Source organism: Solanum tuberosum, unplaced genomic scaffold (genome assembly GCF_000226075.1).
Source record: "Solanum tuberosum cultivar DM 1-3 516 R44 unplaced genomic scaffold, SolTub_3.0 scf00104, whole genome shotgun sequence".
NCBI classification, from domain to species: Eukaryota; Viridiplantae; Streptophyta; class Magnoliopsida; order Solanales; family Solanaceae; genus Solanum; species Solanum tuberosum.
This window is the reverse complement of record NW_006239030.1, coordinates 227,721-236,435: the sequence shown is the minus strand read 5'-3', so window position 1 is coordinate 236,435 and position 8,715 is coordinate 227,721. Positions and strand designations below refer to the sequence as shown.

General features: G+C 37.8%; 1 protein-coding gene across 1 annotated transcript; it reads right to left on the bottom strand.

Annotated features, from left to right (window-relative positions):
- Nucleotides 1–255: 255 nt before the first annotated feature.
- On the bottom strand, nt 256–7,919 carry LOC102587921 (squamosa promoter-binding-like protein 1). The gene is made up of 10 exons (XM_006349089.2): nt 6,729–7,919; nt 6,160–6,341; nt 5,461–6,014; nt 4,703–4,777; nt 4,478–4,585; nt 4,266–4,386; nt 3,978–4,119; nt 3,693–3,840; nt 1,115–1,744; nt 256–1,011 (listed from the first exon to the last, which is right to left on the bottom strand). The coding sequence occupies exons 1-10, from the start codon at nt 7,301–7,303 to the stop codon at nt 565–567; spliced, it is 2,982 nt and encodes a 993-aa protein (XP_006349151.1). The 5' UTR covers nt 7,304–7,919; the 3' UTR covers nt 256–564.
- Between the last annotated feature and the right edge of the window lie 796 nt (nt 7,920–8,715).

The following is an 8,715-nucleotide window of genomic DNA, read 5'->3' as shown; positions in this document are numbered from 1 at the left end:
TATAAATAAAACTTCGAGTATAGTAATCGAAATGTCAAATCAAGACAAGTAGGAGAATTTCTCAGGCCATTCTACCCAAAAAAAAACTAATTAGGGAAGAGAGTTATCTCGACGGATCCCATGATCATCCACTCAGTGTTAGCTTTTGCATGTTTCCTTGGATACCGTCATTGCTTCTTCTGAGGAGAAGAGTTCACGACCGGCAGGCAAGGATTCTCTTATTGTTATGTAAAAAAAATGAAAACCTTACTTTGATGGAGGAAAAAGTTCTCTTATTGTAGTTTTACAAATAAAACAAACTTATTTACAGAATTCAATATCACCAAAATGCAAATAAAGATTAAATAAAAGAGGGAAAGTTAGACCTAGTTACTAGGTCCCAATGAAAAGATAACACTTTTATCAAACAAAATAAATATGTTAAAAGTTGGTATAACAACTTAACTGTCTGAAGGGCTATTCCTACAGCATATCTCAGGCCCTAGTCTTCTTTTATATAGACGAAAATACTGGTACAAGTAAACTAATATACTTTTTTATCACATTTATTGTGGACTGGTGAAATTAGCTTGTTCCAAAGTCCACCATTTCCCACCTAAATGGACGGAAAATGTACAGAACTTCCGGTGAGCCCCTGAAGAGGAGAGCAACACAAACACATACAGCAGCCATAGCCACCATTGAGAACATTGCAGGCCTGTACAGTAGAGATCGACTCCGACTTCCATAAGCCAGCTTCCTATCACACAGTCTGCATGGCCGAGGAAAGGCTTTTCTCTCAGTTATTGATATCTCTAAGCTGGTGGTTGCACACACTTCATCTTTCTGGTTACTGTTCTCAACGACAGATGGAACACGAGGAATATCAACCACTATATGTCCGCTGTTTGCTTTCTTGCTAATTTTCCTCTGTACCAGGTGAATGTAAGAATAATGGCCTCGCAAGCGCGCATAATCTTCTGGTGTGAAACCTGTGCTATCACGAGTGTTCTTCCACGCTTCAATTGCCACCTGCATAGGAAAATTTTAGCATGTTTAGAGAATACCGATAGCTAAACAGATCATAACCTCATAAAAAAAGTAATAAATGCATCCAACAGAAGGAATTAAATACCTTTCCAGGATCATCTGTCAATGCATCTAGCACGTCTTCATATCCATCTATGCCAGCTGCAACATGAAGAGGTGTCAAACCCCCAGGCCCTACACAGTCAGGTCTAAACAAGAATTCCCCACCGACCCCAACCAGAGATTGGTATTCAGAGCATAGTTCATCTGCTACATTTGTGGGGGTATATGTTAAAAGCAATTCCACCAAAGGCCTAGAATTCCTACGCACAGCTTTATGCAGAAGACCCATCTCAGTGAGAGCATATTTCAAGGAAGAATCGTCTCCACCCACAGTTCCATCAAGGAGAATGTTCAATAATTTCTTAACTACTGCACACCACTCATGGTCTACGGAGAACTCCACAAGCCACTTGAACCGCTTCAAAGGATGGAGAACGGCATTAGGACCAAAATGCTCTAATCTAGCCCTCAAATTATTTCTATGAAGCAGCCAACCAAGTTCATGAATAAAATCCATGGCTTGATTTCTTGCTTCAATATTATTTGTATGCCCCTTGACATAATCTGATGAAGTCAACTCTAGATCACTCTCAAGCATACGGATTTCAGAGCAAACATCCTCCTCTGCAATTATAAATGGGAAGAAGCTATTGCTGACTCCATGATCTTCAACCTAGATAAACAAAAGAATCTCAGTATCACTTAAGAGTGTACGCCACTTGTTTGGGAGATTTTGCGAAAAATGCATTCCCTCCTAACACTTTTGACTGTAACATACTACATCATATAATATAGGTACCAGATATCTTTTTGGAAATTGAACATAGGCACCAGATATCTTTTATAACATAACAGAACAGTAATGTAGAACAAAAGGCAATCCATTAGCTCTAGAGCTACTTAAATATATATTGTTGAAAAAGGGAACATTTTAGCAGGTAAAAACTTATGCACCAGGCACCAAAAGTTGGACCTAGGTCTACTTCATAGACTCGGTACATTATGAGACTTGAATAATATAATCGACATGAGAAAATAAATTTGAGTGTTTCCAAAATTGAGGAAGCTACAATACTGCAAGCAACCTATGCATAATCGTGATGAAGTGAATGTCTTATGGAAGTAGCTATTAGTACTTATGTGGAGACATATATGAATGAGCCTTCATAATTTAGAGTTGGATAACATAGAGAGAAGTCTCCATGTTAACCCACAGCTTATTTCTGAGCAAGTACAAAGCAACATTTGGAGAAGCGCAAACATATAATGTAATTACCCAGCCATATGGTAAAGTAAAAGAGATTTCTCCGAGAAGGAACGAGTGAAGCAAATTGGGCAACCTTGGAGAAGAAGATTAGAATTTCAGTATCGCTTTATGGTTGACAGCAGTTGAAAACTTGTCAGGACCCTTGGGGTAAATTCCCAACCTGCTACCTTCCATGCACACATCCATAATTGTTGAAAGAACCTAGCCCTAGAAACTGGATATTCATCCTAGTCATCCGCTCTAAAGTATGAAAAAGAATATATATTTCCCTCGCAAACAATAAATTCATTTCTCAAGGTAGATATATGTTCCATTAATGATGAATGTTTACGAGTAAATTAGATGCATTTATATCATTATATGTAGATATCGTGTACCCAACTTGGGAAATAGTAGCTTGTCTGAGCCTATAGGTAGGTGTCTTATGCACTTAAAGAAGAATCACCAGATGAAGGAAATAACTTGCAGGAAGAACAGATTTGCACATTCTAAAAGAGCTTGATCAACAAGACAGTAATTAATGCGCCTAGGTGACGATTCTGGATAACACAACTTGAAAACCTTACTATTCAGATGCACAAATCAATGAACTAATGCTATTCAGAGGCAAATTGTTGAAAGTATCACAAGAACGAGATTGTCGATAACGGAAAAGGGCAATGAAGTAGTGAAAAACTAGCAAGTATTATGCACTACGAATGGCGAAATAGTTATATCTATTTCGGAGGCATATTAAATGTGAATCAGAGTGAAACATCATAATATACACCAACACATTAATGCGCTTTCCAGTCCATTTTACTTGTTATGTTCCCCTTTTGCACACCCCTTAAGAAAACATCAACTAAAAGGATGACTTGACTAGAGAACCCTTAATTATTCTTTGATCTCAATTTCATACTCCTCTTCCTTTCACCATTTTAATCTCTCCACTTCAATTGAGCAATGATAGAAGTAGAAAAAAATTACTTCTTACTTGATTTTCTAAAATGACAAGTAGCTTACAACCAATTTACTCCCTCCGTCCTATTTCATGTGGCACCATTTGACTTGGCACGGTGTTTAAGAAAATAAGGAAGGCTTAAGAAACTTATGGTATAAAACAATCTTGAGATATTTGTGTGGTTGTAAATCATTTCATTGAAAATCAATTGAGGATTTTTAAGTTAAATTGTTTCTAATTACAGTAAGGTGACATTCTTTTTGGGACGGACTAAAAAGGAAAGGGTGCCACATAAAATGACATTCTTGTAGCATGTTTAAGTCATTAGAAAGACAAATGTTCTACCTTTTCTTATCAGATTTAACAAATTAAGCTGAAACAGGAAAACGACAAGCCGAGGAAAAGGTTCACCTCAATAAATCCTCTTCCACCGACTGCTGGAATAGAACATGTGAAATTTAGGGATTGGAGCTTATCATCCTTGTCACCACCATCAACTTCTTCTACCTCATTATCTGCTTCTGGATCCAGGTAGTTACCTTCTAAAGCACAAAGTAATCTGGAAACAAAAAATAAAGAAAACAAACATAGACTTCACTAACAGAGTTTGCAAAGAAATGTGCCACCAAAATCCTCTAAAGGGAGAAGAAAAGAAGTTTGCCATTGTAATATCACACACGTAATAATGATGCATACCTTGTGGATGGCTTAGTTAAATTATAGCCTTTGACTAAAAATTGAACTCTGTCAGATACTGGCACGGCTATGGGTCTGACACTTAATAGTGTACCGTCGTCATTACTAACACAAGGCAATGACATATCCAACAGAACCTGCCCTGCAGCACATAAACAAAAGAGAGTAAGATCTCAACGGAGGACAGTGCCAATGTAAAATTCGCCAGAAAAGATATATTCTAGCTGACTTTATATATTGGGTTGGGAAAGGAATTTAAAATGGTAGAAGATATAAATTTGAACAGACCATCACACACAAATGCAATTTGGTTCTGCACCCTAATGTAAATCCATCCCTTTGTCCAGAAGCTATCACCACCAGGGACATCCAAAAGCCTACTCAAACTGGAGCTCAGATCATAAGAAAGCTGTACAAAACAAATAATTTTACATGTCAAACAGGTTTCCATAGACATCCCAACTACGTCACATTACCGGCTTTCAATTAATATACAGTACCTCCTCCCATGCAGACTCAGGTAGCCGCAGATATATTGTCAACACAACGCAACCAGGTCTAATGTAGCTCTCAATCTCCGTTGGACTGTGAGATAACCAGTCAAGAATCTGCAATTTCGAAACAATTCAAAGAAAATTTTGAAAAAGAATTAAGTAACACGGAGTTTAAGCTATCCAGAAACATACAACAAAATTAAAACCATGTGCCATAAGACAATTAAGTACCTGAGCTCGTACGACAAATGGAAAATCACTAGGACCTTTTCCAAATAGTTTAAAAACAATCCGATCTGTGCGGTTCTGCATCAAATGAACAAAAGATTCAGACAAAATTTTGGGAAATAAATAAATATCAAGTTACGAGACTGGGTTGTTGTCGACTTCTGTCTATCTTTCATTTTGTAAGATACTCATTTTGTACACAATGGAAGCATAAACTTCAGCAGTGAACATAATCAAATATAAGCTTGGTGGATTCGATGTTTTTAAAAGTGAAAAGCACAAAAAACAATGAGGTCCTTGGGCTAAGATGCAAACAGCAAGAAGTCAAACAACTCCAATAATGCTGATCCAACTCCTCAAAGTTGAGATCTAAAGAACCGGTCCACACTTCTTGTTTGGATCACTTTGAACATCACTGTTTTAAGTGTACATCTCCCAAAAGCTCTTAGCTTTCGCTATGATGTGTTAAACCAAAGGTTGGTAAGCCTCATCGCTTTAAGCAACAAACTGATAATTTTTAATAACTTTCAGGCTTTATCTAAACATAATAATGCAATCATCAAACAAGACCATTGTGCAACGCTCAGAAATTGGCATGTTCTTAAGGATCAGAGAGAGCAGAAACTGACTGAAAAATGTTCTTTAATTCCATCTTGACGAGAGTGTAAAGATGGGATTAAAGAACAGAAGAGGAAACCAAAACAATGAAATTTGCAGCACAAGTACAACATACAAATCTGAGTAGGTGCTTTTAGGAGTACCTGATTGTCACCACTGGAACTGGAAGGTGACTGGGCAGAGGCGGAATCTGAATTTCCACTTGTTTGAGGTGGACTTGACTGGTGAGAGTCCTGTTGTAACCAAGATGGGCACTCAGGCACAGGGGATCTATCTATATCGTCTCCACAATCATCTGAATCAACATACGCATCATTCAAATCGAAGTCAATCAACTTGCGCCTGCCAGTGGTACTTTCCCTGCCTGGTGTGTAAGCTTGAGAATTGCTTTGAATGGGAAACAAAATGCCTGGACTTTGAGAAGAAGCAGTCCGCGCATCTTCTAGCCTTTTCTGGGGCATCTCAGCTGCCGAATTAGTGAACTGACGCTCTTTGGGTCTAGGAGGTGCCTGTGAACCATTTGAGATCAAGGAAGCTATTTCTGGATTTCGAAGAATTGACCTGTTGTTCAGCAAGTTTGAAGATTCTTGTAGAAGTCCAGATAAGCTTTTATCCCCATTTGTGGGACCCTGGCTGGCAAGGCTTCTTAGTAGATGAGATAAAAGGTCCTGATCTTCAGTGTGGTTTGCTCCGTTTGCTGCAATTGATGAAATCATAACCTTGCAGTGAATTATATAGCTCAAGCAGCAAAACAAATTCAGAACCAAAAAGAATAATTGAGGAACATGTCAAATAATTTGCAAAGTCAAAACATATTAGAAGGAAATCTAGGAATTACTCACAGTGCATGTTGGAGAGTATCTTTAGCAGGCTCATCAAGGAATAACCGCTAGCCTGGCCATCGTTCAACGAATTATTGTTAGCTACAGTTTCTGATTGTGTCTTTCTCCTCCTTTTATTATGTCCTGCTAGGCGTCTACGACAACTTCGTTTTCCTTCATCAAACTCTTGAAGAGCATGAAACCTGAGTATAAAAGCAGAACTTTATGGAATATAACCACATAATAATTTATACAACCCAAGCAGAAGCAATCAAACACAAAAAAGATATGATTTTTTCGGTAGGATTCACAAGAATTACCATCACTCAATTAATCAATCAACTGAACCTCAACCCCAAATTATTCTAAGTCAGTTATATTAATCATTTATAGTCTGTCCGCTCTTTTTGTACCATTCCTTCCCAAGACCTGCCCCCCTCCCCCACACCCAAACCCCAAAAGGAAAAAGAAACAGAACTTTTGATAGACTATCTTACAGCAGAGAAGCGTACTAAAACATAAATAAAGCTGCAGAAAGTCATCGTGAAGAAGCCGATAGGGCAATAAGTAAGAAGAAAGAGGGAACAAACCTGCTGCACTGCTGGCAGAAACGCTGCATAACATTCCCAACGAGTGCTCTACTAGCCTTGGAGTGCATCTCACAAACCTTATGCCGCCTATGGTAGTCTTTAGCCTTACTGAGATCCGTTCCACAATCATCGACCTGACATACAGCTCTGGTAGCAGCAGGTGCAGCTAATTTAGTCCTTTTTCCGGGGGCTCCATCCCAGTTCCCCAGTTCCCTGCCGGCGTCAGCAGCTGGCTCACCTTGTCCACCAAGCTTCAACGAAAGAGGCCCAGAATCATCTTCATCAACCACAATAACCCTCCTCCTTTTCTCCAATTCCCTCCTCTGTTGCTCCATCCCATGATTTACTTCATCTGAACAAGAAGATGAACTGTTGGATGAAGCCAGATTTCCAGTTTCAACGGGGAAAAACTGTCTACTCTGGTAATTAGATGGGTTTTGCTGAAGAGGGGTCGCAATAAAAAGATCTCCATCCCATTTCCAATCCGTCAGATCCCACTCCAAGCTCCTCTTCCCTAATCCCCGCAGATCCGTTCCTCCCATATGATAAAAACGCTCTCCCACACTCGCTTCCATCTAAGTACTTTGTGTGTATGCGTATTAAGATCCAAATCCAGAGACGTCTCTCAGCAAGAAGAAGAAAAAAAAAAAGATTCCGATCGGACAAGTGTTAGCTACAGATCAGAAGTCAATAATTGAGGAAACCGATGTGAAAAGAGAAAAAGAAGAAAGATGAGCACTAATCAGCTTCTGTACGACCCCAAAAGTCGAGAAAGAGTACAAAGAGACAACCATGATACCAATTAACAGGAAGCCACATACCCACCTCCTAAATCTCAGCGTTGACTCATGAATTACTGGGAAAATGAAGAAACAAGAAGCATCTAGATTCTAGACCGAGAATTTAGCTCAACAAGAAGAAACACTAGCCAAAAGGGTATACAACAACTAACAGATGAAGATAAGAAATAACTTTCCGGTATTCAAGAAACAGCAGCAACGCCGCCGATTCACCGACTGTGAAGAAGAAGGAAGAAACGATAAAGGTGGGTGGTTGGGGTAGTGGGGGTGAGGGGGTAAGAAGAAGGTAGCGAAAGGTTGGGATGAATGATAAGATTAGAGGAATGTGAATGTGAATGTGAATGGAAATTGAAAATGGAAGCGTGTTGTATATGAGTGTGTGTGTTTGCTCAGCTGTACTGATGCGGTGGTTTTTTCTTCTTTTTTTCCCTCTAAACAGTATATATATGTACTATTTACCTTCCTATACTTCAATCTTCCTCTTTTCTTGGATTGTCGTTATACGTTGTTTCATAATGTATTGGATCATATTTGAGTTTAACATGATGCTATGGTTAACCCTTTTTATGCTTATTCAAAGATTTCAGATTTAAATTTTAATGGTGGAATTAAGAATTTGATAAATAGTATAATAAAAATAAATTTAATTATGTTAAAGATGTGCAAAATTAAATATACACTCATAATTGCTAATAATTTACATATGTTCATCACATGATTTTCCGACAAAAAATGTATATTGAATCACTCTTCACCTTAGGTGACTCCATCTATGAATTATATCATTTTTCGTCGTTTCAGAATATCATCAATAATTTAATAAATAAATTTGGCAAAAAAAAAACAAATTACGAAGAAAAACTATAGTAAAAAGATAAGATAAAAATAAAATAATGATACACTTACATTAAATTGTTGGTTACACAAAATGGAACATAAGATATTATAAATTTGGAATAATAATTAAAATAACATGATACATTACAGTAGCTAACAAGCATCCAAACAAGTTAAATAGTGTATGTACTATCTTTACTTTTCTTTGTTTCCTTTTTCTTTCCTCACCTCTCACATCACATAATTTACACTTAATACTAACAAACTACTACTACCAAAGAATATGGTGCACCGAATAGTGTTGCTCTTTGTTTAATTAAAGGTTTCAAATTCAAATTTTGAATAAGAAA